At 57.1% G+C, this 27,948-nt stretch overlaps 3 protein-coding genes across 6 annotated transcripts in view; 1 reads left to right on the top strand and 2 right to left on the bottom strand.

The window, feature by feature from the left end:
• Window positions 1-4,207: 4,207 nt before the first annotated feature.
• On the bottom strand, window positions 4,208-5,351 carry LOC117639430 (intraflagellar transport protein 22 homolog). Its single transcript, XM_034375070.1, has 4 exons — window positions 5,055-5,351; window positions 4,801-4,973; window positions 4,515-4,714; window positions 4,208-4,430 (listed from the first exon to the last, which is right to left on the bottom strand). Exons 1-4 carry the CDS (start codon window positions 5,091-5,093, stop codon window positions 4,270-4,272), a joined length of 573 nt encoding a protein of 190 aa, XP_034230961.1. The 5' UTR covers window positions 5,094-5,351; the 3' UTR covers window positions 4,208-4,269.
• A 1,236-nt stretch (window positions 5,352-6,587) lies between these two features.
• LOC117639427 (flotillin-2) overlaps window positions 6,588-27,948 on the bottom strand; it is a 100,162-nt gene continuing 78,801 nt past the window's right edge. Inside the window, exons 1-8 of one of the 4 annotated variants that reach the window (XM_034375061.1) lie at window positions 11,345-11,467; window positions 9,238-9,373; window positions 8,887-9,119; window positions 8,656-8,775; window positions 8,351-8,565; window positions 8,069-8,252; window positions 7,843-7,989; window positions 6,588-7,753 (exon numbers count right to left, since the gene is read on the bottom strand). In XM_034375061.1, the coding sequence (XP_034230952.1) occupies window positions 7,724-7,753; window positions 7,843-7,989; window positions 8,069-8,252; window positions 8,351-8,565; window positions 8,656-8,775; window positions 8,887-9,033 (843 nt within the window). In that variant the 5' untranslated portion in view covers window positions 9,034-9,119; window positions 9,238-9,373; window positions 11,345-11,467 and the 3' untranslated portion in view covers window positions 6,588-7,723. Of the gene's footprint in view, window positions 7,754-7,842; window positions 7,990-8,068; window positions 8,253-8,350; window positions 8,566-8,655; window positions 8,776-8,886; window positions 9,120-9,237; window positions 10,505-11,344; window positions 11,468-15,013; window positions 15,311-27,948 lie in introns of those variants that run through there. The other 3 variants (XM_034375063.1, XM_034375060.1, XM_034375062.1) reach the window with 3 other exon arrangements.
• On the top strand, window positions 16,917-27,855 carry LOC117639468. Its single transcript, XM_034375149.1, has 16 exons — window positions 16,917-17,263; window positions 19,644-19,876; window positions 19,953-20,123; window positions 20,205-20,558; window positions 20,630-20,931; window positions 21,006-21,156; window positions 21,263-21,473; window positions 21,548-21,703; window positions 21,777-22,142; window positions 23,291-23,584; window positions 24,957-25,146; window positions 25,219-25,572; window positions 25,652-26,121; window positions 26,196-26,478; window positions 27,025-27,159; window positions 27,474-27,855. Exons 2-16 carry the CDS (start codon window positions 19,663-19,665, stop codon window positions 27,765-27,767), a joined length of 3,945 nt encoding a protein of 1,314 aa, XP_034231040.1. The 5' UTR covers window positions 16,917-17,263; window positions 19,644-19,662; the 3' UTR covers window positions 27,768-27,855.

Consider the following 27,948-nt stretch of genomic DNA (forward strand, 5'->3'; position numbering starts at 1 on the left):
CTTCGGGGGGCTTCGGCTTCGCCTTGGCGCTTCGGCCAGCTGCCGAGTAGCTCTGTCTCTCTCGCACTCGTGGGCCGTGCCGTGGAGGTGCGAGAGAGACAGCGCCACCGCACGGCCCGGCCGTTCAGCTCGCGTCTCACGTCGCCGCTCTCGCCGCTCTCGCCCTCCCTCCACTTCATTCATAATTCCGGGGAGATCTCCTTCATTTCCATCTCGGCCATCAGTACTCTGTCAACGTCCTCATTACTCCAGGCTGAAAGGGTGCAGGCCGCGCCCGGGGTTACCGCCTCACGTGGGACGGCACTAAGGCACTGAGGCACTCGCGAGTACTCGGGCGGCCCTGGCAGATTTCCTGTTTGCCGGTCCACAGCGTTGTTTAGGTGTCCTTGTCGCTTCTCATTGGCAGTTTCTGAATGACAGACAGACAGACAGACAGACAGACAGACAGACAGACAGACAGACAGACAGACGAAAAATGTGCCCGACCGCCAGCCGAACCGCACCACCACCCGTAGCTGGGGGGCGTCATCCCCGCCTCTTCGCCGCGTGACCTCGGTGGCCCCGAGGCTGATTCCGATCAGCATGCTTTCGTCGTCCTGTCTCTCTCGCACTCCCGTGGCGTCCCGCGAGGGTGCGAGAGAAAACGGCGACATCGGGCGACACTGCTGCTGGAGCCTAGCCGCCGCCCGTCAGACCAACTTGTTGGACTCCAAACGATGCAGTCCGTCTCCATCGTTAGCGCGTCTCGCGTGTCATGTCGGCGGCTGTGTTTCGGAAAGGCCGCTGCGAAGACTCGGGAGGAAAAATCGGCCTTTCCGAACGGCACTGCAAGTTTTTGCGTCACTGGTCGTACTGTGAGGGCTGCTTGACTTCCAGGACCTTCCAGGACCTTCCAGGACCTTCCAGGACCTTCCAGGACCTTCCAGGACCTTCCAGGACCTTCCAGGACCTTCCAGGACTTCCCGGCGCGCGTTTATGGGTCGCGGCGCGAAACTTGCGCGCGGCAAGTACTACTAGGCGGGGAAGACTCCGCCACGGCCGTGGAGGCCGCCGAGGCCGCGCGGCTCGCCATGCAAGACACTGTAACCCGAAACGCGCATCGCACCGCCACCACGCCACCACGGCCGCGCCGCGCGCCCTTCCAAAGATTTATGACAGCAAAACGAGACGCCATCCAGTGCGCGCGCACGCACACACACGCAGAGAGAGAGAGAGAGAGAGAGAGAGAGAGAGAGAGAGAGAGAGAGAGCCGCGCGGCACAGGGATGAATAAGGCAAAGTTGCTTGATGCCATTTACCCAGGCTCCAGGACTCCAGACTCCTGCACTACTTGAGGGGACTGCGCGCTCCGGCAGTGATAAATAAAACAGCGCAGATTGTTTCCAGTGAGGGAAAAGGTCTGCGGAAGGCAGTGGCGCGGCGCCGTTTTGTGTTTCCTCCAGATGCCGTCGCCGTCCGTCTCACTCGCACTCGCGGGGCGAGCCGCGGTGGTGCGAGAGAGACAGTGTGCTGGAGTCTTAGAGAAGCGCCCCTCTGTCGCGGCGGAATCGCTCAGTAAGACTGATTCTGCTCTACTTCGTTGCTCTCTCTCTCTCCTGTTGGGAGTTGCCTGTGAGTGCGAGAGAGACAGAGTGACTGTGCCGCTGCTAATCCGGTCTGCCAGTTCAATCTACTCACTCCCCGCACTAATAATGTGGCTGACGCCGCCGACGTGGTACAGTGGGCCAGAAGACCGGTGGAGGCGGACAAAACTCTAGACGCGTTTTGAGCTCCAGAGTCTCTAAATGGGGCTCGAACCGAACGTGTGACCTCATCAATGAATTGCTCTCCGAACGAGGAATGCATTGGTGGGGTCACACGTTCGATTCGTGTCCCATTTAGCGACTCTGGAGCTCAAAACGCGTCCTGAGTTTTGGCCGCCTCCCCCGGTCTTCTGGCCCACTGTGCGCGGTCGGGGTGATGAGAGACATGAGCTGGGACGAGCGTCGCCGCACGGCGGCGGCGACGCGAACTAACTCGGTTTCTTTCGTCGCGTTTCTCATACTATGATGCGATTTGGCCGGCAGATTGCACCGGCCAGTTCTATTATTCCAGAGGAAGCGTCGCAGCGTGGACGGGTGCTCTCTCTCTCACGCAACGCAGCGCCGTGAGTGCGAGAGAGAGACTGCTGTTGGGATCGGCGTCCTGGCTGAGACACTGCTTGGAGCGGTTCGGAAGCTGCCTGGCTCGGCTGGCGGCGCCGCCTCAAATGAGGCTCCTCCGAGGGGATCCGGGGGAGCGGAGCGGCAAACCTGGCTGCGACGGCGGCGACGGCGACGGCGGCGTCCTCGGGGACGGTGGTCATGTGCTGATTGTCGAGAGCCGAGCCGTGGGACCTCGGGGGCTCGACCCGGCGCGCTGGCGAGGCTGGCGGGGCTGGCCCGCGGGGGCGGGGCGGGGCCTAACCTCATTGAACAGTGCACCGCCGGGGTGAAAAGGCTGCGAGGCGCAGAAACACAAACTCAACTGCTGTACTCTTGCTCCCCGCTTGCAAACCGTCCCGCTGGGTACCTCCTCGGGGGTTCATGTAAAACTTAGCTCCCCAGTAAAGAAAGCGATTACCCCGCGATTACCGTGCTTGCCTTACATTAAATCCCTAAACGCAGGGACCATTTACCTTGCGCAGGACATTACCCAGGGGCAGAGAGGTACACGCAGACGCAGTTACCCGCACATGCCACGGTCTTCTCAGATGGCGCCTCTCCCTCTCCTTCTCCTCACTCACACAAACACGCACACGCACACGCACGTGTGTGCCGGGGAAGGCTGCTGACTCGAGGCTGGGTCAAAGATTGAGTCAAAGAGGGCGGGTCAAAAGCTGTGCCGAGAGGCGGCGCCGGGGCGGAGGTCAAAAGCTGGCGTGCGTGCTGGCGTGTGGTTCCCGGTGCACCTCCGCCCCGCGCCTCCCCGGCGTGGCCTCACTTTGGCGGAAATAGGGAAGATTGGCCAAGACGGAGGGCAGGAGGAGCTCCGCTAGCGGCGCCGCCCTGCCGCCCCGCTGTCCACCCTCCGGGGCCTCTCTTTTCCTCCGCGTGCGAGTGAGACGGAGGAGTACACAGAGTGCACGCACACTCACGCACACACGTGCACATACCGTAACCTAATCACGAATGTAGATTCACGACCCTCCTCTCCGTTCCGCTGTTCTTTCTTTGGGCGCGAACGTGTGTGTGTGTGTGTGTGGCATTCGTGTGTGAGACGCGAGTCCCATCCCGCCCGAGTCACCGACTCAACTCGCCTTGTGCTGAAGGTACTGCTTTGACCCGCACTCCGCGAGAATGGGTTGCCGTCGGTCGCAACCCGATCCACGCCGTTTTAAAATTCCCTTCCCTCGACATCCCCGGCCCCTTTTCTCTGTCTCCCTTCTCGTTCGGCAGATACTTCCGAGTTTGGAGGGAAGGCCCAGGAGGCGAGGCCAGCCCCGTCCCGCGCCACCGATTCCAAGCACTCCGGCCTCAGCAGTTTTGGGCGTCCCCGCGGGCAGACCTGCAGACCTGCTCTGCCGCCTCCGCGGTTTCTTCGGTGTTCTTTTTTGAGTGCGCCTTGCCTTTGCCCTCCCTTCCCTTCCCGCCCATTCCCATCCCAGCGCGCAGAACTACTTCCGCAAACGGCGCTGGAGGGACGCGGCACGGCGCGCCACTGGCGGGGCCCTAGAATGCCCTCATGCCCTAGGCAGCGCCGCCCTTCCCGCCCTAATGCACCGAGCAACAGCAAATGCACCGCGGCAGGCGGATCAGAACTGTCCGCGCTCTGTCCCTCTCGCACCCAGGGGGCGCACTGCAAGGGTGCGAGAGAGACAGAGCGACGAAGCCCCGTCCGGAATCAGTTGGCTGCCTCTCCGGTAGTTGGGCGGCTGCTCGCCGGAGGGCGCCACGGCACGGCCGCGGCGGCGATACCCCGCTCGCGAGAGAATCGGCTCGGCGGGCACCAGCTGGTGGTTCCAGTTTCGACGAATTTGCATCGAAGACCGAGGTCGCGGGTTCAAATCTGTCTGTCTGCAGTATGCCAATTGACGACTTCAATGTAAATTCGTCTATGGTCAGACCACCTTTGGAAAGAGTTGCACAATGTTGGGTGGCTCTACACTTGTTCCGCTTTTTCAAACAAGTTTTCAAAATTGAAAAAAATGAAAGGTTCACTTTTATCAACCATCAATAAGTACTATTACATTGTAGACAGTAAAATATATTTTTATAAATCACATTTTTATAATGTTTTTTGAGGTTTAACATTATGTGTGGAAACTACTCATTATGCTTAGTTCTTCTTGCTCATGAGAATCCCTCATGCGACTGATCAATCCAGACATAAAGGAGTTGAACTCAGATCGGAGTTTGTTGCCATTTTCATCTATATTTGCAGTAGTTTGAGGAACACGACTGAATGTGCCACCTGAGCAGCAGAAATCAAAGAGTTGAAAAGAAATTTAATTTCAGTGCAGGTCATGCTTGCACAAAGAATTCTTTATTAACTTACTGAGAGGAACGGCTGTCGATCTCATTGATGACTTTGGATTTGCAAGAATCAGGCAGCTCTTACTGCTCAGTCCTCCTTGCTGAACAAAATAACTGTACAGTGTTTCCAACTCATTGGTGTGTCCAGATGTATTTGGGTCATAAACCATCACAACGCCTTGAACACCCTGCTGGAAGGCTGGCCAGCAAGATTCGAAAAGCCTGTGTAGAATGGCAATGGAGATCTCTCGTGATATACTGTACAATAACAACCCAAGCGTAAAATTCATTACGAATCAGGAACATACGCATGGTCTCCACTGCAGTCCCACAATTCCACATCTGCTTTCACTGACTGTCCGTTAACTGGAAGGTTTGCACTTTCAAATTGAAGTATCCTCACCCCTTGTGTGGGGTGATAGTCACCACCACTGCTTTCTGTTGCATCTGCTAAAAAGTTAGCAATGACTGTTTTGCCACACTAACAAATAGAATGACATTAGATTATTTCATGAGCAGGGAAGTCTGAAAATTCAGAAATGGGCGGGAAAACTTCAAATACCTTTTTTGGACCGATCAAAATAATTTTTAGTTTGAACATTGTTAGTGATAAAGGTTGTCAAGCATTTCTCTCTGTGACAAACTCCAGTTAATCCTTCCCTCGATTCGTTCGATTTGTTTGTGTATTTTTGAGCCGCTGGTTGCTAAGCAACGACGTGCCCTGCTATGAAAAATTTTCAGGTCCACAAAGTTTGATCTCAGAATTTCTCATACTGCAAGCAGGTTCACCGAACGACCTTCGCGCCTCACGGTTTAAACCGTTTAAGCGTTACCGCTGCCTCAAAAATAATTTTAAGCTGGCCCTCTCTCACATTCTCTTTTATGCCTCTACTTCGTTTTTCTGAAGGCTCTTTGACCTTGTCATCTCATGCATATGGTGTGGTGGAGGGAATTTGAAGGATGAATAAGATTCCATTGTATGCAGACAAAAAATAACCAAGATTTAATAAAAATGTTAAACAAAAACGAAATGACAAAATGCAATGAAAATACTGCTTATACATGGAAAGAGATACACAAGGTAATAAAGGCAAGGATGGCAATGTGCAACTAAAGAGCCACTCTGTGTAGACCGGAATGGCTTTGACTTTAATAAGAATGTACAGTATACCAGGTACAGTAAAATAGATTATTGCTGAGCCGGATCCAAAGTGTTGATGTTGGTTTTGTAGTAATATTCAAAACCACTCCGGTCCACTCTAAACATACTCAAGTGACAGTTTCTATAATTCAGTTCCTCATTTAATCTGCTCTTTCTTGACTACAATAGAAAAGTAAATCTTTTTTGAGTATTAATATTAAAATTTCAAGGTTCATTTGTAAGCAGGCATGAAGAAAGCAATCAGATATTGAAGTGACATTATAACATGAAGTTAGGCACATTAAGAAGTCAGCTTTTTGCCTCGCAATACTAGCGTACCTTACCTATCAGAGAAATGGAACCACTCAGAAACATTATTAAATTAAGGGAACATACAATGGTTATCAGGGCATAGTCGCTTCTTCTAGTAAAAATTATTGGTCAGCTTAGGAACCGTTCAATAACTAACTTCAGCACTTTTCTGTACAGTTTCAATCGAACCACTCTAAACGTAAGGTAAGTGTAAGTGATGTAATTTTTTCTAGATTCTCTTCCCCATGTGTGCTTTTGTAATTATTAAATGGACTCTTATTTTAAAATTTTAAAGATATTCCACAAGAAGCAAAGACAAAGCCAACTCAAATACATCAAGACCACAGTAAAAGATTGTTTTTGTAATTTTTTTGTCCTCAGAAACATTTTTCCTTACATAAATATGTGCTGTTATATGCAAATGTTTCTTGGGAACTTGCTACTGCTAACACAAGTGAGCACTGGCCATATTGACCATGGGCAGTGAAGAACATCACAGATAGAATACAAAATTTGTTGGGTGGGAATTTTGGTGTCTTCTCTTTCTTTAACAATCAGAAGTTTTTATACAATTTAAACTTACTACTGCATTGCAACACATTGTTACAAAGAATATGCATAGTCTTGCTTTAAACTTGCTTTAAAAAAAAGGGTTAGAAAAATTAACATAGTGTGTGACAATGCTCACTGCTCACCAGTATCCTACAAAATCTGACATATGAATCGCACATACAGCTTTGGTATTTACATGTATTGACTTGAATCAAGCATTCTTTTTCCCCTGGTTCTCTATCCAAGGCAAAAATAAATGTGATTCACAAAGTAACTAAAATAAACAACATTTAAAACAAAATTCCTTTATGGCAACCAATCTAAGACTGAAACTGGTGACTAGTTTATTTCCAATTTAAAATTTCTTCCTCAAATCAATAAAGCCAAAAACTTGAGGTGTTTTGTATAAATTTTAGTGGGCTTAATAACACAATACAACCAGTCTTCAAGTGCTTTTTACAATTTGAACGAAAACAAAATAAAAACTGAAAATATTACTAGGCAACCTGTATACAACATGTGATCTGGTAACTCTTGGACACTTTAATTCTACTCTAATTATTTTAATTAATATAGACAGAAAAATATTGATGTTATCCTCATATAAGATATTTGAACTAATATCAGGGCCATAGTTGCGACACAATGGACATGTTTTCAAAATGTTGAAATAGCTCAGAACAATGAACTTGTCAATTTGGTACATAACATGAAAGAAACTTATCATATACAGTAACATGTGTCGATCCGGAGATGCACAAAATAAATTTAGCCAAGATAAGAAAGTTACATAATTCTTGGCCAGAAAAATGAGAAATATAAAATGTGATACAAACTCAAAACCCTACAACATGAAAAATAAGAAAATAGTATAAAGCCTTCTTTAAAACAAATGACTGCTAATAAGTCTGTAATAAGAGTTTCCAAAGGCTTATCGCGTTCACAAGATCCCTTAGAACAGGAATGAATTCAACACTGCAAAAAGGGATTGTCAACAGTAATGGCTACTTGTGGTTCATCATTCCACATAAGTATTTCACTTAACAATCAATAATAGTAAATTTAGATGGCTGCAAAAAGCCAATCATTTAAGACTAATAACAATTTCCTTAAACATTTCTAGAAGGGTTAGCATGTAGAATTGGTCAGATGATAAAACAATAATTGGCAAAGGAAGAAGCCAAGCAGACACCGTGGTGGCTTCACATGGCCCAAGTCCAGGCCAATTATTTTGCTCCAGGAACCTTGCTCAGAACCTAATGAGGAAGAGGAAACAAAAAAATGAATTTTCATACTGAAAGAAAACAGAAAAAGAAACATAATATGCGTTATTAAGTCTCTGTACCTTGGATAGGTCCACTCCAGTCAGAGCATGAACCGCAGGGGGGATTTGTCCAACGAGCCTACTGACTTCGGATGTCGTGCTGTCATTACCACCTAATAAAACAATCTCGTCGGTCTTCGCCAATGGAGCAGCAACTTCTGCTGCGATCTAACAGAAACAGAGAAAGATATTGTTAGAACAATAAACCTTATCAGGGGTGGGTAGAATCCAAGAATTTCTGATTTACCTTTGGTAACGCCTCTAGAACAATGGACATGATGGCAGCGTCCCCATATTGCTTGTAGACAGCAGCCTTGGCTCGCATCCTTTCAGCCTCAGCTTTACCAACAACTTCAATTGAGTACGCTTCAGCTGCTCCGATCTTCTTTGTTTTTTCAGCCTCAGCACGTGCTACCTCTACTGTTTGAGTTCTGAAACACAAAGCAAGCATCCAGTGTGAGCGGTTGGAAGAAAAGTCTTGAAAATAACAAAACAAACGAGAAGTACAGAGTGGTTGTAATTTTGTTACCTTTTGCCCTCAGCGACTGTCTGGAGGCGGTAACTCTCTGCCTCAGCAGGCAGCCGCACAGTGGCGTTCAGCTCTCGCTCTTTTCGTTGAACTTCCTGCTCCTCAATCTCGATCTGCTTGCGACGCTCTACAACATCAATCTGTATTTCCTCGTTTCGGATTTTCTGTCGAATTTTCGCTGCTTGCAGCTCGTAGGCAAGTTGGGACTCCGCTTTCTGTTTCAAACCACAAAAAAAAATGTAGTCAGTTTTAATCAATAATATAGTAACATAAATGGTTTTCTGTTTTTTTTTTATTTCACTTACCGCAGTGTTGATTTCCTTGTCGAAATGGGCTTTCTGGAGTTTGTACATTCGAGAATTGTCCTCCACCTTCGTGTCGGTATTGTACTTGATGTCCATGGCAGATTTCTCGCACTCAGCTTCCTAAGAGCACAAATTCAACAAGTTCAATAAAACAAAAATTCCCCCAAAAAAATCTGAGAAAATATGTCAAAGCTGGAAATTGAAAGAATCGGATTGAAATTGATGACTGACCCTGATGCCGGCGTCCCGGTTGGCCTGCGCCACGCCCACGTCGGCGTCGCGCTTGACGGCGGCCGTCTGCGCCTTGCCCAGCGAGGCGAGGTACTGCACGTCGTCGTAGACATCCTTGATGGTGAAGGACAGGATCTCGATGCCCATGCGCCCCACATCAGGTGCTGCCACCTCGCGGACGAGTGCTGCGAACTGGTCGCGATCCTTGTACACCTCTTCGACTGTAAGAGTTCCTGCAACACGACAAGACAAAGCGAGCGTTACCATCCGGTCACACTGCCACCTTCAAAATCCGCCCTCCGAAAGGGCCGCCGCCACGGGGACTCGAACCCGCGACCGCGAGTGTCATACCGTTTGATGACTGCTGCAGAGACGGCTACGGTGAGTGACACCTGCATAGCGCACAAGAACAACATGGCGACTGGTCTGCTCTCTATCTGCCTGTCTGGGACACTGTCTAGGAGACTGCGTGATGCCGGAGCCCTGTCTGCAGAGACACGCCTTGTGTTAGCACGCTGCTCTGCACTGCAGGCTCATTCCGAACCGTGTCGCTCTGTCTCTCTCGCTCTCACGGGACGTCCCGTAGGGGTGCGAGAGAGACAGAGCGACGAGGCACTGCTCGGGATGGCGCTGCGGCTCTGCACGCGTTGCAACAACACGGTTGGCGGCTAGCGAGGCTCGCGGCTCTTTGCTTTGTGACAGCTTCACACGTGTTTCCCCGTTCAAACCTACCGCCGCGCGTCACAGACACGCACCGCACATTGCTACGCATTGCCGGTCAGACTAACAACAACACGCGAGGGAAGTCCCGCCCCGTCCGAGTGACGTCACACGAGAGGGGCGCTCCAAGAGGCGCGTGGGCGGGGAGGGCCGTGTCGTTCCCCTGCCGAAGTCGCGGTGCCCCGGGCAGTCGCTCTGTCTCTGTCACACTCACGGGGCGTCCCGAAGGGCCGTAGGGGTGCGAGAGAGACAGAGACAGTCGCGACACGCAAAGGAACGCGAATGGAAGTGCGCGTTTTCCCCCTCGACTGTATATCTCCGACTGTTTGGGTGGCTAGGCAAACAGCCACGACTGCAGACTGCAGTCCGAGCACGGGCCAGTGCCCATGTTTGTGCTTTTCTTGCTTTCGTGCAAATAAGCAGACGCCAGCCGCACTCGGCGTGGCGAGCCAGGCAGGCAGGCATCCGGTGGCCGGCCACCCACTCCACTGGTCGGAACGTCCAGTTCGACCCTCTCGAAAGCCGATGCCGCGCGACAGAAATAGGCACTTTGCCGGCGAAAAGCGGAATCGTTAAAGCGGGCCGCGTGTCTCGAAGGACGCCCACGACACGAAGGACGACGGAGCGCCTGCGAACCTCGGGCTGGGCCGCCCCGCAACACAGCCACGTGCTGCGGGCTGGCCCGCCCTGCATTGCCATTACCATTACGGGCTAGCGACGCCGCGCTGTCTCTCTCGCACTCACGGGGCGTCCCGTACGGGTGCGAGGGAGACGACTCTTAGAGCTCAGCCGGCAGGCCCGGGACCTCAACGCGCGGTGCCTACTTCGCAGGGGCAGCAGGAAGAGGAAAGTGGGAACAGAATGAAGCTAGAGCCAACGATAAAGGAGGCAGGAGAGAGCGTCGCGTCCACGGCCAAGGCCACCGAGTCCGTCCTGGAGGTGTGTCTCGTCGGGGAGCCCCGGACAACGGCCGCGGCTAGCGGTGCCTGTCACCTTTACGACGGCCACCCTCGCCTCGCCTCGCCGCCCCGCGGAAGCACCAGCACGCCGAGCAGGCCAAGCAGGGCGTGCACCCGGACGACGTCCTTGCCCGCGTCCTTGCAAAAGTGCCAGAGCGACTTCCTCGTTCGGGGAAAAAGAGGGAAAGAGTCGGAGAGAGAGAGAGAGAGAGAGAGAGAGAGAGAGAGAGAGAGAGAGAGAGAGAGAGAGAGAGAGAGAGAGAGCCCATCATCATGCCGAGTGCGAATCCGGTGCGAGCCCGACCGAGCCGGATCGAGCCAGGTCGGGGCGAGGATAACCGGGCCGAGCCGGGCCGAGCCGAGCCGCCGGTCCGGTCCAGCCGGAGCGTGAGCCGGCACGGGAGGGCTTATCTCACTGTCATTCCAGATATCCGGGGAATCGAAAGGGAAGGCGCGGCCACGCGGGAAATCGCTACTCGTCTACGAAAACGAATCCAAAATAAATCACCACTCCCCGTCAAAAGATTAAAACGAAAGAAAAATCCGACCCTCACACATCAAAATCACCAAACATTACCAAGTCTTTCCCCACTCTCTTTCTAGACGATACTAATCTCACACCTGACCGCTACTTCCAACACCTGAGCCAATAGAGGAACCGGATCAAACCGCACAGCGCTACACTGTCACAAAACGGGAGAGCCTCGAGCCAGAGCACACGCCAGTAAATAAATCGCGCTGAAATGACTTTAAGACCATTTCTGACGCAACATGCCAACCTGTGACGGCCAACTGAACCACACACACACACACAGACACACGCGGGTCGAGTCGTGGAGTGGCAACACACACACAAACGCGCGCGCGTCTCGAAGTCTGGCGGTCGACTGGCGCGGTCCCGCGGCGCGCGGCGGCTCGTACCAGGCTGCCCGTCCCAGGGCGCCTCACTCCGTCTCTCTCGCACCTCCTTTCAAACCGAGTAACCAGTGGCGCGCCGTCGCTGATTGGTCGTCGCGGTGTCTGCCCGGACTCGGCTCGGCCCCGCTCGGCTCGCGAAACGTTGTCCGTCGTAATTCATGGGCCTCTTCATGGAGGTACAGACAGAGTGGCCGAAAGAGGGGGGGCAGCCAGGCGACAGTCATTTCATGGCACCGCGGTCAAGCAAGGTGAAAAAAATGAATGGGCCTGAGTGTGTGTATGACAGTGTAGTGTGCTGGTTCTTTTTTGTGTGCGGGTGTGAGGTCCTCTCGAGATAAGTTCAGGACAGTCCAGGTGCTCGGCGACTCTTCCGCGTGAAAAGATAAGCATCAAGTCTTAGACTAATTCGCTAGGATTTGACGGTACAAGCCGAAAAATAAGCAAAGAATTTGGGGTGCCTTTTTGCCCATGTCTTTGTAAAACGAAAACGCTTTGGCAGCGGCTCCGATGACGATACTGTGTCAATGAGCCTCGGCTTCGTTCCCGACTGATAACTCAGCCCGCCTGCGGGCAATGGCATATCGTCCAGCTTGCCGTGGCGATGAACCCACGCACACACGCGCACACGTTTTGGTCATCGTCGCTTATTCCTTAGTGCGCTCCCTTGACCTAATCATCGGAATGTCTTTAAAATTACCCCACACAAATCGGACGACTAAAAACCACCCAAGGACGTTTTGCCGCGTTTTCATTAGGTCTAAGTGGTCACTAGAAAAACTTTCATCTCGTCTCTTGGGGGAAACTTAACGACAGCCCAGTTTCCGAACCTCGATCGGCGAATGCCCGAAGGCCAATCAACTAGGCAAAGGCGGTCGTCACCAGAAACCCCGGCCCCCTTTCCCACATAATCAGGTCACCACAATTTTGTCCCGATAGCGGCGTCGGTGACGTCACCACTCGGGGAGAGCACCCCGATGCCGCAAGCGCTGACGCAAAGCCGGCCGTGCAACGGATGCTGCGTTCGCGCCACTGTGATGCAACTTTTTTTTCGTGTAACAAAGTACATAGATGTAAGGAAAATTTTCCTAACTATATTTACGCCGCGATTTTTTTTTGCAACAGTCAGCCAGCAGGATTGTTTGTCCTGGAACAGGAACTGGAGCAGAGAAACCCTGGGCGCGAAAAAAATTGGAAGCGCAGAGGAGGTCCGGGTGCAGTGACTGACTTTGAACCGACGCCCTCGAACGGACACACGGACACCGCGGACACTGCCCTTGACCTAGCGCGGCCGCCTGCAGGACCTTAAACTTGACATCGAGCCGAGCCGAGCCGAGCCGAGCCGACCGGGCGAGTCGCGTGGCAACCACGACGCCACAACTCATCATAAATAAGGCAATGCAGTCTCGCGTGCCGACGGTGGCGGTCCGGTCCGGGACGGTCCGGGAGACAGCCACGTTACTAATTAACAGTGTACGGCGCCAATATGGTGCCGTGTCGAATGTCAAAGTCCACGGGGCACTGCGCCGCGCCCAGCCAGTCACTAGACAAAAATCATTGCTGGGGCTAGTTGCCCTGGATCCCCCTTTGGCTTTGGATCGCCTTTGGTTTGACGAACCCAACCCAGACCAAAAGCCAGAGTTCGACACTCTTGGGGGCAAAACCAGCTAAAGACGTACGGGAACTTTCCTATATTATGCTTGCCATATATTTGAAGCCAGCCCACAACCAGAAAAGAAACAAACTGTTTTTGTTTTACGGCCGCGTGCCGCCTCCGATTCCACGGCAACCTTTGCCATTTTCAGGGTCAGGAGAAAGAGACAGACCTAGGTCAACGACGAAAGCTTATCAGGCCCCGGCTGCCCCCGGCCGCCCTCACAGCCCGCGAGGCACCGGCTATTTCCAGTTCACCATCGACTTGCTCCCGCACGATGAATGCGCGAGGATTGGCGCACCTTAGCACAGTGGGCCAGAAGAACGGTGGGAGGCGGTCAAAATCCCGAACGCGATTTGTGCGAAGGGCAAGCCAACCCTCGTGAGCTCCATTCGAGGCCCATTAGAGGGAGATGGGCTGGCTGGCTAAGACGTGCCCGGGGTTCCGCGGACACACTGGTCACCCAGCAGCGGTCACCCATCCCATCCCATCCCAACCCGACCGCGCAAATCGCTACGCCAGCAGTCCGATCCCGAACTCTCTGTCTCTCTCGCACTCGCGGGGCGTCCCGCAAGGGTGCGAGAGAGACAGAGCGATGGCGTGCCGCACGCGCGTGCAAGAAGCAGCAATCACGGGGCGCAATTTGGAAGAGCGGGACGATCCGGGGGAGCGATCGACACGGGGTACAGTCCGCGGAAGAAAGGAGTACGAGGTACAGTCCGTGGGAGGACGAAGTACGAGCAGGTCGCCGAATCAATGTGGTCATCGAGCAGCAACGCCACTGCACTGCGCGGGGCGAGGCTCAGGCCTGGCCCAGGCACGCGAGCCCGTCGTTACACTAAACGGCTCCAGCTGGCCCGGCCGGCCAGGCTGTCAGCTGACATCGAGTCGTGGACTCCAAGTGGACGTGGACGCGTGGCGCCTTGGTTCCCTGGGTCGGCGCGGCCCGGCGCGGTCAAGCCCCAAGGACACCGCCATCGGCATGGCATCGGCCATCGGGCACCTGTCACTGTCACCGATAGCCCTCGCCGAGCCGAACCGAGTGCGGAAAACCACGCGCATTTTCACGCCGTGGTCTATTTCGTACAGGAGGAAGCGGAAACGAAAAGGATCTCTATTTTTGTCCCAATTTTTTTCCCGGATTGAACTGTCATAGGGATTTGTCAGGCAAACAGAGCGGCCTGCACCCAATTTTTCTCTCAATTCTTCGTCTTTTGAATTACCGATTCAAAGCACTGGCCACACAGCGGGGTCTTCCCCTTCCTGGACGACCGCCCCGCCCCGCCACGCCACGCCAGAGTAGCTAACCGAACTTGCAATTATTATGGGTATCCCGTCGCTCGCTGCGATAGAGGGGGCGTGGTCCGTCTGGCCTCCAGGCGCGGTACTTCCTCGACGTCGGCGACGTCGCGCCCGCCGCCTCGGGCAGGGCATGCACGTCGACCATTACCCGTCGGCCGCCGCCTTCCGGGGCTCCGTGCCCACCACGTGGTCGCTAACTGACCAGCGCTACCCCGCGCCGCAGAGACCGCCGCGGAGCGTATAGCCGCGGCGATACCCCGCGAGAGTCCCTCGTCGCCGAGGGTACCGGCGTCGATAACCGGTCCGATGGACTTGTGACTGACAGCGCTGCCGATGACGGGGACGGGTCGGCACTGAGTGCATGCTGTGCTGCAGGGACCGCGGCCGACGACAAGCCGACTAGCGAAGCGAGGCGGGGACCTTGAGCAAGCCGTCCTTGACGTGCACCGCGTCGAGAAATCAGAACGCGGACTCGCGGGTACTAGCGCCCACCCACCCTTGACCTACATAACGCCTGAATCCACCAGCACGGCAACACTGAAAAGAAAAAGAGAACTTCCTAAACTAAAATCCTCACCTAGAATGGCCCTGAGGTGTCCCTCGAGCGTCTGCAGCACGGTGGACTTTATCTCCTTGACGGACTTGCCGAGGAACTGCTCGCTGGCCGTCTGCAGCAGCTCGTCGGCCTTCATGATCTTGCACTGCGCCACGCCCGTCACCGTCAGCGGCACGCCCTGCGCCGTCTCCACCATCTCGCACATGGGGTTGAGCGTCATCACCTCCAGCGACAGGTACTGCACGTCCGTGACCAGCCACCAGGCCCAGGCCCAGCCGCCCACGATGGTGCGCTTGGTGGTGGAGCCGCAACAGCCGCCTGCAACAGCAACAACAACGCCGGGGTCAATTAAAAACAAAAACAATTTTTTTTTCGAAAACTTGCATTTTACAGCCCCCCAAAAAATCGGTAAAAATGAATGGGTGGCTCCGCTGCGCGCCTCCACTGTAGAACAATGTGGGGCTCGCCGCCGCGGCCCGTAAGGGCTGCACGGTCCGTGCGCGCGGCCACCGCGGCGTGCCCCCCGCCCCGCCGACCGAGGCGTCGGCACTGTAGGGACGCCGCGGCGACGCCGTGGCGACGGGCACGTCAGCACGGCGTCACCGCCAGTCACTTCGTCACGGCGTCCTGGGGCCCGGGGCCCTTCGTCGGCTCCAGAATAGAAAGCTTTCCGGCGCGTGCCCCGGGCTGCGTCCGAGTGCCCGTCGGTCTGTCCGACTGTCTGTCCGTCTGTCAGTGTGGCTGTGGAACGCAGACCGCGCGGGTCGGCCGTGCAAGTAGAGCGTGTGCAGGGAGTGGCGCCGGCGCCTCGCGCCTCACTCTCTCCCGCAGCCGGCCCGCAGCCCCTCTCGCTCCCTCCCTCTCTCTCGCACCCGCAGTGTGGCGGGGCCCTTTCGAAAGCCACCCCGCGGGGCCTACGTGCGCCGAGGCAGGTGGCCCCGCCAGCGCCGTGCAGGTAGGCAGCCCAACCAGCGGCGCCGCGTCACCAGGACCAGGGCATGCGCCGCCACAGGTGCGATTTGATGACGTCATTCACGATGGCTCACTTGTCCATGGGCACAAAATGGCAGTCCATGAGCAGCCACCATGGGCCACAGCACCATGAGCAGCAGGCTTGAGTTCACGACGGACACCCCAGTGGGCGGTAGAAAGCGCATGGCATTGTCAGTTCGTCAGCGCCGCCGCGCCTGCAGAGGGCAGTGTAGCAGTGTGGTGACGACGCGGCAGGGCTTTCGCTTTCCACCGGAAAATGGGGAAAATGGTTGGGTGGCGGCGAACGCGCGACGTGTCAGAAACGAGCCGCGAGGAGCGGCCGAGCGTGGAGGGGACCGAGAGAGGGGACGCATTCCCCCGGAAGCACGTCAGCCGCTCAGGGGGGCCACGGCGATAGGTCACAACTCTGACCTCATGCAAAAGTTAATTTTATCCTCGCTGAAAAAATAACAAAGTGACCGCCCCATTGGATACTCGGGGGTGAGTGAGAGGTCAGCCAGGAGACTTGGGACTTTAAATTTATAAAATCTTGTAAAGTTCAATTCGAGGCAAACTGCTCTTATCTCCTATGGAGCAGGGGAACTGGAACTGAAGGGGCGATTTTTCGGAGGGAAGTCCATTGTGGTAATCCAAAGGCGGCGGCCGGTACAACAGGTACATGAAGGTGCTCGGTGAGGTGCCCGACGGCCTCGTTGAGGGCACAGGCGCACCGGACATGACTCGGAGGAGCGGACGGTGAAGGGCAAGGCGGCTCCGTGTTTAGAAAGAGAAGAGGAAGCTTAGCCGGCGCGGTGCGCCGCAGCGGCTGTCCCGTTACCCTCCGCGGGAGAGGAAGAAAAGGGGGGGGGGCACCGGCATGGGCCGCGGGACGACGCCCGGCGTCGCCGAGTAGGGCAGGCCGGCGAGCACGCCGCAGAGAGTCCAACGACGCCCTCCAGACCGACGCGTCCTGCCGGCCGCTCCGCGCTCCGCGACGTCGTCCACATCGGCATCCTCGACCGACACGTCTTCGACGCCGTCCTCCGCGACCTCCTCGACGCACGGCTATGTCGGTGCGGTGCCACGCAGAGGCCCACTGGCCCCGCGCCCCCGCAGCGTAGCCCTGCCCTACAGTGTGTCATCGCAGTAGACAGTGTGTGACAGTGAGTGCGGCGCCCCGTCGAACGCATCAGCGACGTCCAGCATCGACGCCAAGGCCTTTCCAGGCCGGCTCCAGGCTCCAGGCCGGCTCCAGCCAAGTTCAAGGCTGATGCCTTGGCCGAGGCCCGGTCCTCGCAGGTGAGTCGCCCGGTCGCACGCGGCACGCCGTCGCCGCCCGGTGCACCGTTACTGAGGAGCGGTTCGCAAAACCCACGTCGGTCGAAGAGAAGCAGCGTGCTGAGCGCTTCTTGTCGGAGCAGTCTTTTCTTTCCTTTCTGATAGCTGCGAATCCGCGGTACGTGGCACCCGCCAAGCGTTGCAGGGCCGACGGGTGAAACTCCCCGCGGGTTCTAGAAGCGTCCATCACACCGGTTCCAAGCCGGCATAAGCCTGCCGATGGCAAGTCACTTTCTTCCTAGCCTCCTCAGCAGTGTCCTTACTGTAGACCGATTCACCTCACTCTGTCTCTTTCACGCCTTTACGTGAGTGCGAGAGAGACACACGTAAGCGCGCCCTTGGGTCTCGCTGGCGCCGGACCGAGCAGCATCGGTTTGTCGCTCTGTCCCTCTCGCACCCTTACGGAGAGTCCCGCGAGAGCGACAGAGACGACTGCGTCGTTCGACAGGTGCCACTTCCCGGCCAGAATCCAAAGCCCTCGTTGGGCAACCACCCCGCCACTGTGAGAATAGCAGAAAAAGACCCAGAACAACAAAACGGCCCGCTCGCGTCACATGACCGCACCTGCCCTAGCATGCACGAGGTGGTCCCGGGCCGTCGCCGGCGGCAAGGCGCGGCTGCGCGCTACGCAACGGCAACGCAACGGCGTACGCACACTGGCAGGAATTCGGGCAGAGCCGGAAAGCAAACCCTTTGAGGAGCATGGGCCGGCCTACCGCACTGTAAACGGCACTGTCAGTTTCGCCGCTCGGAAAGCGAGCTCGCAGTTTTGAGGAGCGCGGTCTCACTCCCTCTCGCAGGCTAGAGCGAGAGATAGCTCCACCCAGTGCCACCCTGGTTTGGTGAGAGAATGCGACACACTATAGGGTCCAGCTAGAACGCTCCAAAGTATGAGAAATAAAACAAAGAGCTGGCTGGACTGCGGTGGCGGCCGTCTCGGTGCATACGCGACGCGCCACCCCCGCTCGTTGCGAAAGACAAGAACCTTGGCGGCTTCGGCAAATCCGGGGCTCATTATATAAGCCGCGGAGGGCAACTCTTGGACGCGATCCCACACGCGCGCTCCCCTCCTCTCTGTCGCACCCGTTACAACAACAGCCGGCGGGGGTGGTGCCGCAAGTGCAGCGCGTAGCGCGCCCCGTTCGGAAGCCGCCCCGCCCCGCCCCGCCCCGCCCTGGACACCCCGCCCCCAGTGGGCGACCCCCGTCCGCGCGAGGCGGCAGCACGTCGACGGCAGTGATCGGGAACCTCTTGACGGGGAACGAGGTGCACGGCGAGTGCGAGGCGCGTGCGTGGCGCGAGCGTGGAACGTGACAGTGTGCTCGGCGTGACGAGTGTGGCGGACGGGAGCGTGACAAGTGACCCATCCACAGTGTACCGGCGCTCGTTCGCGAGGACGACGCCGTCGAGGACATCCCGGCGCGTCCTTCGCCCAGTGATTTTGGGCCAAGGAACCACGCGTGCATCGGTGTGCAGTCGGCTGGTTAGAGCTTTTGTTTACAACACTACTAGTGCCCCGAAAAAAAAAAAGACCACAGTCAAGTCGTTAGCATCTAGCTGTTAAAAAAATTCAAAAGCAACTCAAAAATACCAAAAAAAGGTCAATTACTCTCTAAATAAAAGATTTTCTATTATTTTTTTAAATTTATTTTAAAAAATTTGACACGTTATTCTCTGTGACGCGAGCCGTACGCCCAAGCCCCTGCCGGTCGGCTGGAATGTGGGGGCGGCTTGGTCGGCCACTTTAACCTCCCCGTCGCCGACTAGGTCGTCGCCGACTGGGGGCGGCCGGGGCGCCCTGTGTTCCCATAATTGCCGACAAATCGTCTCGTCTGTCCGGCCGAACGAACTTTCACCCACCGGCTGTGCCGAGGGCTGCACTGCACCGCATGGCCCACTGCGCGTTGCGTCAGCCGCCAATGCATGACCTTAACCCGGCGGCAAATTGGAATCCAGCCGCGTCTCTCTCACACTGGCGGAGCGTGACGGAAGGGTGCGAGAGAGACAGAGCGACGGCATCAGTCAAGTGGCTGCCAATAGAGCGGAGAAAGCGAGCACTCGTCGCATGCCGGTGTCCACAGAGGGAGCGCGTGCCACGACACTGTGTGCCACGCGGTGCGCCAGGACAATCATTTCCGCGCGGGGGTGTCTCTCTCCCACTCGTGGGGCGCGCCGTGAGGGTGCGAGAGAGACAGACCGACGAGCGGAAGAGGCCGCTTAGTACCGATGGCTGTCGGGCCGACAGGCCGTCGTGGGACAGCTACCTACCGCTCCCACCGCGATCTCGCTTTGCTTCGAGCTTCCCGCGCAAACTGAGGGTGCCCCGCTTCCCCTGCCGCAGGAAGTGAGCAGCCACAGCCATGAGCGGCATCGTGGGGCTGCCCGCCGCCCTCACGGGGCTGGCCGGCGTCGGCAGCTTCGTGTCCAACGCGGCCTACTTCGTGCCCATGCTGGTGGCCGCCGTCGCCTACTTCAACTACGACAACATGGACCCCGAGTCCAGGCCCATCAACGTGCCCACCGAGGAGCTGTGGCCGTCGTACGACTTCATCATAGTGGGGGCCGGCTCCGCAGGTGAGACCGCGGAAAGACTTTTCACAGTGTGCCAGAAGACCGTTCCTGAGACTAATGATCTGCATTGAACACGCAGGGGCGGTGCTGGCCAACCGGCTGACGGAGGTGGAGAACTGGCGAGTGCTGCTGCTGGAGGCGGGGCCCGACGAGACCGACATCTCGGACGTGCCCGTCCTCGCCGGCTACCTGCAGCTCAGCAAGCTCGACTGGAAGTACAAGACTGAGCCGCAGGGAACCGCGTGTCTAGGTAAGTGTCACTCTCAAACCAGCAACGACAAAAAAAAAAAAAAATTGGTGAGTGTTTGAACCCGCGACCTTCCGCTTCCAGGCATGAAGAACGGGCGCTGCAACTGGCCGCGCGGCAAGGTGATCGGCGGCTCCTCCGTGCTCAACTACATGCTGTACGTGCGCGGCAACAAGCGAGACTACGACGCGTGGGAGGCGGCGGGCAACCCGGGCTGGGGCTCGGACGAGACGCTGTACTACTTCAAGAAGAGCGAGGACAACCGCAACCCGTACCTGGCGCGCACGCCCTACCACTCGCAGGGCGGCTACCTGACGGTGCAGGAGGCGCCCTGGCACACCCCCCTGGCCGCCGCCTTCGTGCAGGCCGGCGTGGAGATGGGCTACGAGAACCGCGACTGCAACGGCGAGTTCCAGACGGGGTTCATGATCGCGCAAGGTAAGCCCCAGAGGGGTGAAAACAAAAACACGAACGCTCCGCCGGTATTCGAACCCACGCTTCCCTCGCAGGCACCACGCGGCGCGGCGCGCGCTGCAGCACGGGCAAGGCGTTCCTGCGGCCGGCGCGCCTGCGCAAGGGGCTGCACGTGGCCATGAACGCGCACGTCACGCGCGTGCTCATCGACCCCAAGACCAAGCTGGCGTACGGCGTCGAGTTCCGGCGCGACGGCACCATGCACCGCGTGCGCGCCACCAGGGAGGTCATCCTCTCCGGCGGCGCCATCAACAGCCCGCAGCTCCTCATGCTGTCCGGCGTCGGCCCCAAGGAGCACCTGCGCTCCCTCGGCATCCCCGTCATCCACGACCTCAAGGTGCGTCCCCCAGACAGAGTACCAGTGGCGGTCCCCGCACGCCGCGGACTTGACGCCACCCCTCCCTTCCGCAGGTCGGCGAGAACCTCCAGGACCACGTGGGCCTCGGCGGCTTCACCTTCATGGTCAACAAGGAGGTGTCCATGGTGCAGAACCGCATCGAGAACGTGCCGTCCGTGCTGCGCTACGCCATGTTCGGCGACGGCCCGCTCACCGTGCTCGGAGGTAAGGGTGGCGCCGGCGGGGTAGGCCGCCCAACGCGCACGTCAGCCAGCCCGCCGCGCCCGGCGCGCAGGCCACCCATTCACCTCCCGTGCTGCCGTGCTTGCAGGCGTGGAGGGGCTGGCGTTCGTCAACACCAAGTACGCCAACGCGTCGGACGACTGGCCCGACATCGAGTTCCACTTCGTGTCCGGGTCCACCAACTCGGACGGCGGGCGGCAGCTGCGCAAGGCGCACGGGCTGACCGACGCGTTCTACAACACCGTCTTCGACCCCATCAGCAACAAGGACGTGTGGTCCGTCATCCCCGTGCTGCTCAGGTAAGCGCCGTTCGAACCAAGCGGCATTGCGGCGCCGAATTTCGCAGTGTCACCGAGACCGCGTCGCGTTGCAGGCCCAAGTCGCGCGGAGTCATCAAGCTGCGCTCCAGCAACCCGCTCGACTACCCGCTCATCTACCCCAACTACTTCTTCGACCCGGACGACATGAAGGTGCTCATCGAGGGCGTCAAGGTGGGCGTGGCCATCAGCAGGACCAAGTCGTTCCAGCGGTGAGTCCCTTACCTGCAGCACGCAAACAAGCGTCACTCCAAGAACGCCTCTGACGTCAGCATGCCCCTACAGGTTCGGCAGCACCATGCACAACATCCAGTTCCCCGGGTGCACGGCGGTGCCCATGTGGACGGACGCGTACTGGGAGTGCATGATCAGGCACTACTCCGTCACCATCTACCACCCGGTGGGCACCTGCAAGATGGGCCCCGCCTGGGACCAGGACGCCGTCGTGGACCCCCAGCTCCGGGTGTACGGCATCCGGGGGCTGCGCGTCATCGACGCCTCCGTCATGCCCACCATGGTGTCGGGCAACACCAACGCGCCCACCATCATGGTGGCCGAGAAGGGCGCCGACATGATCAAGGACTTCTGGCTGCGGAAGACCGGCCAGCAGCAGGGCAGCAGCGAGAACATGCGGATCGACATCGGCAGGAAGTGAACGCGCAGTGACGTTAGAAGTGACGGCGAAAGTGACACTTGAAAGTGACGCCCCTGTGTTCCCTGGTCGAATTTTCGACTTGGGATTCGAGCGAAATCAAAAAACGCGTATTTGCTCAAAGTAAATTTGAGCTGGCGGCGAAAAAAGGCTCAAAACAAAGACTTTAACAAGCACTGTCTACGTCGCTTGTTTATTTATTTTTGTTCTCACAGTGAGAGTTCTGACAGGAAGTGATTTGCCCAGGACTGCCTCGCGTGTTAAGGCACCACCTCCGGCGGACGATCCTGCCTGCACTGAGTTCCTAAAATAGTGCTGAACACTATTGGTACTTATTTAAGTAGGGTGCCACCCCTCTGTAGTGTTTGTTCTTATTTATTTTTAGACGCTTGAGGGTAGCTCGTTTCTTTCAGCGATAACGATTGAATCTACCGGATATTTTGCTGGAAAGCATTGCTGTGATCACAAAATCTGCCTGATAGAGATAATAATTATAATGAAATGAAGACAGTTTAGACATGGTCGTTGAGAGTTATCATTATTGTTACTTTAATTAATAGATTACGTATTTATAAGTGATTGGTTCAAGGCGCTAATGCGTGGAAATCGCCCGACCACGTTACTGGTAATTTTTATTGTTGTCTATTGTTTTTGTTGAGATGTTGTTTCAAAATTTCTTTGTTTCAAAAAACTAGAATAAAATAAGAAAAGAAGCAAACGCTACATAACTTTTTTGACTGACTCACACTACACAATTCGGTGTCCCCTCAAGGTGCTGTTCAATCGGCTACTCAGCAAAACGCATCGCGCGAACGCGAGCGACATTCGCCAGACAGGTGCGTCGAACTCCACAGCAAAAAAAAAAACAAAAGAGCGATCTCTGGAGATTCCGAAAAAGGGCGTGGAAGGGCTGGGCGATCGGCCGAGCCAGCGGCCTGGCCCTGCCGGCCATGGGCGCGCCGTGCGGACAGTGAGACGTCGGCAGTATTTGCGCGAGCGGTTTGCACACGCATCAAATTAATTTGGGCCACGCCCGTGAGGGCCACCACGCCGCGCCGCACTGCCCCAGTGCCAACACGCCGCCCGCGCAGGCCTGCCGCCGAAACGCGAAAAGTCGTGTGTAGCCGCCGCCGCGAGCACCGCGATGACGCCCTGCACGTAGGCGCCCCGGAGTCCCGGACACCATGCGGCCGCCGTCGCTGGGCCTGGGCCTGCAGGGCCTGCACCGCGGCGTCGGCTTCCTCACGCACACGCGCATCGCCGTCAGCTACGGCCCCGGCTTCCTGTTCATCGTCATTGCGCGCCTCGCCATCATCGCCTTCCGGCCCGACATCGTGGACCGCGACAACCGGCCGCAGGACACGCCGGCGCACCGGCTGCGCACCAGCTACGACTTCATCGTGGTGGGCGGCGGCACGGCGGGCTGCGTCCTGGCCAACAGGTGAACGCTAGGGCAGTGGTTCTCAACCTTAGGGTCGCGACCCCAAGCGGGGTCGCGAAATTTTTTTAAGGGGTCGCGGCGATGCTGGGGTCGTGTTTTAGGCCGATTTTAAGCAGCCACTGCGTCTGATCCGAGGCGGGCATTTTGCTCCTTCAACGGGCAGTTGGTCTTTGGACCTTCCTTTAGCATGCCTTTGTTACGGAGTGCAATTATCAGTCTTAGTTTGGGAGCAGTATTGTCTCAAAGTTGGCCGAAACGCTCAGAAATGTCTATGAAAAATCGTGTTTTGGGCCGATTTTAAGCAGCCACTGCGTCTGATCCGAGGCGGGCATTTTGCTCCCTCAACGGGCAATTGGTCTTTGGACCTTCCTTTAGCATGCCTTTGTTACGGAGTGCGATTGTCAGTCTTAGTTTGGGAGCAGTATTGTCTCAAAGTCGATCAAAACGGTCGCAAGTGTCTTTGAAAAACCGTTGTGACTATTTTGGTCAACTTTGAGACAATACTGCTCCCAAACTAAGACTGATAATCGCACTCCGTAACAAAGGCATGCTAAAGGAAGGTCCAAAGACCAATTGCCCGTTGAGGGAGCAAAATGCCCGCCTCGGATCAGACGCAGTGGCTGCTTAAAATCGGCCCAAAACACGATTTTTCATAGACATTTCTGAGCGTTTCGGCCAACTTTGAGACAATACTGCTCCCAAACTAAGACTGATAATTGCACTCCGTAACAAAGGCATGCTAAAGGAAGGTCCAAAGACCAACTGCCCGTTGAGGGAGCAAAATGCCCGCCTCGGATCAGACGCAGTGGCTGCTTAAAATCGGCCCAAAACACGATTTTTCAAAGTCTCTGCTGACCGTTTCGGCTAACTTTGAGACAATACTGCTCCCAAACTAAGACTGATAATCGCACTCCGTAACAGAGGCATGCTAAAGGAAGGTCCAAAGACCAACTGCCCGTTGAGGGAGCAAAATGCCCGCCTCAGATCAGACGCTGTGGCTGCTTAAAATCAGCCCAAAACACGATTTTTCACAGACATTTCTGAGCGTTTTGGCCAACTTTGAGACAATACTGCTCCCAAACTAAGACTGATAATTGCACTCCGTAACAAAGGCATGCTAAAGGAAGGTCCAAAGACCAACTGCCCGTTGAGGGAGCCAAATGCCCGCCTCGGATCAGACGCCGTGGCATGTTAAAGGAGGGGTCCCGTGGGGTCGCGAAATTTTTCCAGGGGGTCGCGGAAATTTTTGGCTTCAAATTTGGGGTCGCGAGCCGAGAAAGGTTGAGAGCCGCTGCGCTAGGGGTGCAAACACCGCATTTTCGGATTTGTTGTTTTTGCTCCGCCGGTGAACATTTTCCTTGCCGGTTGTCAGGCTGACGGAAAACCCCGAGTGGACAGTGCTGCTGCTGGAGGCGGGCGGCGACGAGCAGTACCTCTCCGACGTGCCCATCCTCATGCCCTCCCTGCCCAACTCGCAGGTCGACTGGAAGTTCAAGACGGAGCCGCAGTCCAACGCCTGCCACGCGTTCAGGGAGTCTAGGTCGTCCTGGCCCAGGGGGAAGGTGAGGTGCGGGACGGAGGTCGCGGTGGGGAGGTCGGATCCTGGTGAACATGAAGACGGTTTCGATGTGCAGGTCCTGGGCGGCTGCAGCACCATCAACGGCATGCTGTACATCCGCGGCAACCGGCGCGACTACGACGCCTGGCGGGACACGGGCTGCCCGGGCTGGGGCTACGACGACATCCTGCCCTACTTCAAGAAGAGCGAGGACATGCGCGCGCACGACCTGCGCGGCTCGCCGTACCACGGCGTGGGCGGCGAGCTGAGCGTCGAGTTCTACAAGTACTACTCGCACATCGCCGACGACTTCCTGGAGGCCGGCAAGGAGCTGGGGATCCGCATCGGCGACGTCAACGGCGAGGTGCAGACGGGGTTCATGAAGTCGCACGCCACCGTGCGCCAGGGGCTGCGCTGCTCCGCGTCCAAGGTTAGCCAACTTGTGCCCGAGTCGGGGCGCCGCGTGAGTGCGAGTGAGACAGCCTGCTGACGACCCCTCCACCCGACAGGCGTTCCTCCGGCCCGCCTCCAAGCGGCCCAACCTGCACGTCAGCCTGCACTCCATGGCGCAGCGCGTGCTCATCGTGGAGGGCCGCGCCGTGGGGGTGGCCTTCCGCAAGCGCGGCAGCGCCAGCCTGCACGTCGCGTACGCCAGCAGGGAGGTCATCCTGTCCGCCGGCGCCGTGCAGACGCCCCAGCTGCTCATGGTGTCCGGCGTGGGGCCGGCCGAGCACCTGCAGGAGGTCGGCGTGCCCGTAGTGCTGGACTCGCCCGGCGTCGGCGGCAACCTCCAGGACCACGTGGCGCTGGGCGGCACGGCGTACCTGGTGGACTCGCCGCCGCACACGGGCCCCATGGGGGAGGTCTTCATCCTGCCCAGGGCCGCCACCCTGCAGACGCTGCTGGGCTTCATCACGGGCACGGGCGGCCCCATGTACGCGTGGCCGCAGGGGGAGGTCATGGGCTTCGTCAGCACAAAGTAAGCAGCGCCAGAGTGTTGTCGCCGTGCCACGGAAAGGACGCCCAAAAGCGACATTTTATCGAACGTTCCAGGTACGCCAACCAGTCCGACGACTGGCCCGATGTGCAGCTCTTCCTGGCGAGCGCCAGCGACGCGTCGGACGGCGGCATCTTCAACATGCGCAACCTGGGCGTGGAGGACGACGTGTACGCCGCCGTGTACGAGCCCATCCTGTACCACGAGGCCTACTCCGTGGTGCCGCTGCTGCTGCGGCCGCGCTCCAGGGGCACCGTGCGCCTCCGCAGCGCCGACATCGACGAGCACCCCGTCATCGACCCCAACTACCTGGCCGACCCCAGGGACGTCGAGATCCTGGTGAGCGGCGCGGGGAAAGGGACCGAAAGGGACGCGACCAGGATGCCAGCCTCGGCGGAGGAAGAGGGCGAGGCTGCGCGCCGCGCGAGGCCGAGGGAAAGCCGAGGGCCAAGGATCTATCGGGAAAAGTGCGGAGAATGCCCTGGCCTCCTGGAGGCCTCCTGGAGGACCGAGGAGGAGGACAGAGGCTGGCGGGTCCTGGCCGCACCAGTCGGGCCACTCTGCAGACCGATTCCGAGAGTCCTCTCCGTCGCCCTGTCCACCTCGCACACACGGGGCGCCCCGTAGAGGTGCGAGAGAGACAGAGCGACGAAGACGACTCCCGGAATCGGTGTCCTGGTACTCTGTTATCGCGCCGCGTCGCGTCGTAGGCGTGATGTGGGTCACCGGAGTCACCGCCTTCCTTTCTAATGCCATAAAACTGGGATGAATCCGCGCCGGGCCCGTCTGTCCGTCCGTCGGCTCCGCGGGCGACGCGCAGACACGGAGGGCCGTGACGTCAGCGCCCCGGTGACGTGCTTGTCGGCTTGCTTCGCTTGCTTGCAGGTGGAGGGCGCCAAGGCGGGCTACAGGCTAATGGACACACGGGCCTTGCGGGCACTCAACGCGCGCATCAACCCCAACAAGTTCCCCGCCTGCGAGCACCTGCCCTTCCCCTCCGACGAGTACTGGGCCTGCCAGGTGAGTCCACTGTACAGTGTACCCAGTGTACGCGCCGTACACAGCCAAGCGCCGCCGCGCAAAACAAAAACGGCGAGGCTGTTGTTTTGCATGATTGGTTTCATAGAGATTCGCCTCGGGGAGGGGAACAGGGCGTTGGGCAATGAGAGTCCGCGACAGTGCCGGAGCATGGCCAAGGCGCCCGGCAGACTGATTCCGAGAGTCGTTTCAGTTGCTCCGTCTCTCTCGCTCTCATGGGGGCGTCTCGTATGGGTGCGAGAGAGACAGCTCCATACTCGCACACTGCGAAGTACACGGTGTCTCTCGGACCGCAGGCACGGCAGTACTCCATGACCATCTACCACCCGGTGGGCACCTGCAAGATGGGTCCGGAGTACGACCCCCTGGCCGTCGTGGACCCCCGCCTGCGCGTCTACGGCGTGGTGGGGCTGCGCGTCGTGGACTGCTCCATCATGCCCACCATCCCCAGCGGCAACACCATGGCGCCCGTCATCATGGTGGCCGAGAAGGCCGCCGACATGATCAAGCAGGACTGGCACGCGCCGTGGACGCCGCCCGACGCGCCCCGCGAGGCCGCGGAGTACGCCGACTACTTCTACGGCTGGTAGCAAAACTAGAGCGCTCGCCGGGTGTTAATTTAAGAGAATAATTTTAAGAGATAATTTTATAAGGAAATAAAGACTGAGATTGTATCAAGTGGTTGTCACTGCGCCAAAATTTTCGACCTTTTTCACACAGCATCGTTTTACGGAGGTGGCCGATGATGTCAAAGCCCCGTTACCCTAACGG

This window comes from Thrips palmi, unplaced genomic scaffold, assembly GCF_012932325.1.
Source record: "Thrips palmi isolate BJ-2018 unplaced genomic scaffold, TpBJ-2018v1 HiC_scaffold_11, whole genome shotgun sequence".
NCBI lineage: Eukaryota > Metazoa > Arthropoda > Insecta > Thysanoptera > Thripidae > Thrips > Thrips palmi.

Bases quoted from the DNA above. Each gene is read 5' to 3' on its own strand.
- LOC117639468 (XM_034375149.1), top strand. From the start codon at position 19,663: ATGAGCGGCATCGTGGGGCTGCCCGCCGCCCTCACGGGGCTGGCCGGC. The intron at 25,147-25,218 runs GTGAGGTGCGGG...TTCGATGTGCAG, and splicing joins CGTCCTGGCCCAGGGGGAAG to GTCCTGGGCGGCTGCAGCAC. The intron at 26,122-26,195 runs GTAAGCAGCGCC...CGAACGTTCCAG, and splicing joins ATGGGCTTCGTCAGCACAAA to GTACGCCAACCAGTCCGACG.
- LOC117639430 (XM_034375070.1), bottom strand. From the start codon at position 5,093: ATGTTCAAACTAAAAATTATTTTGATCGGTCCAAAAAAG. The intron at 4,974-5,054 runs GTATTTGAAGTT...TCTATTTGTTAG, and splicing joins TTTTGATCGGTCCAAAAAAG to TGTGGCAAAACAGTCATTGC. The intron at 4,431-4,514 runs GTAAGTTAATAA...TCTGCTGCTCAG, and splicing joins ATCGACAGCCGTTCCTCTCA to GTGGCACATTCAGTCGTGTT.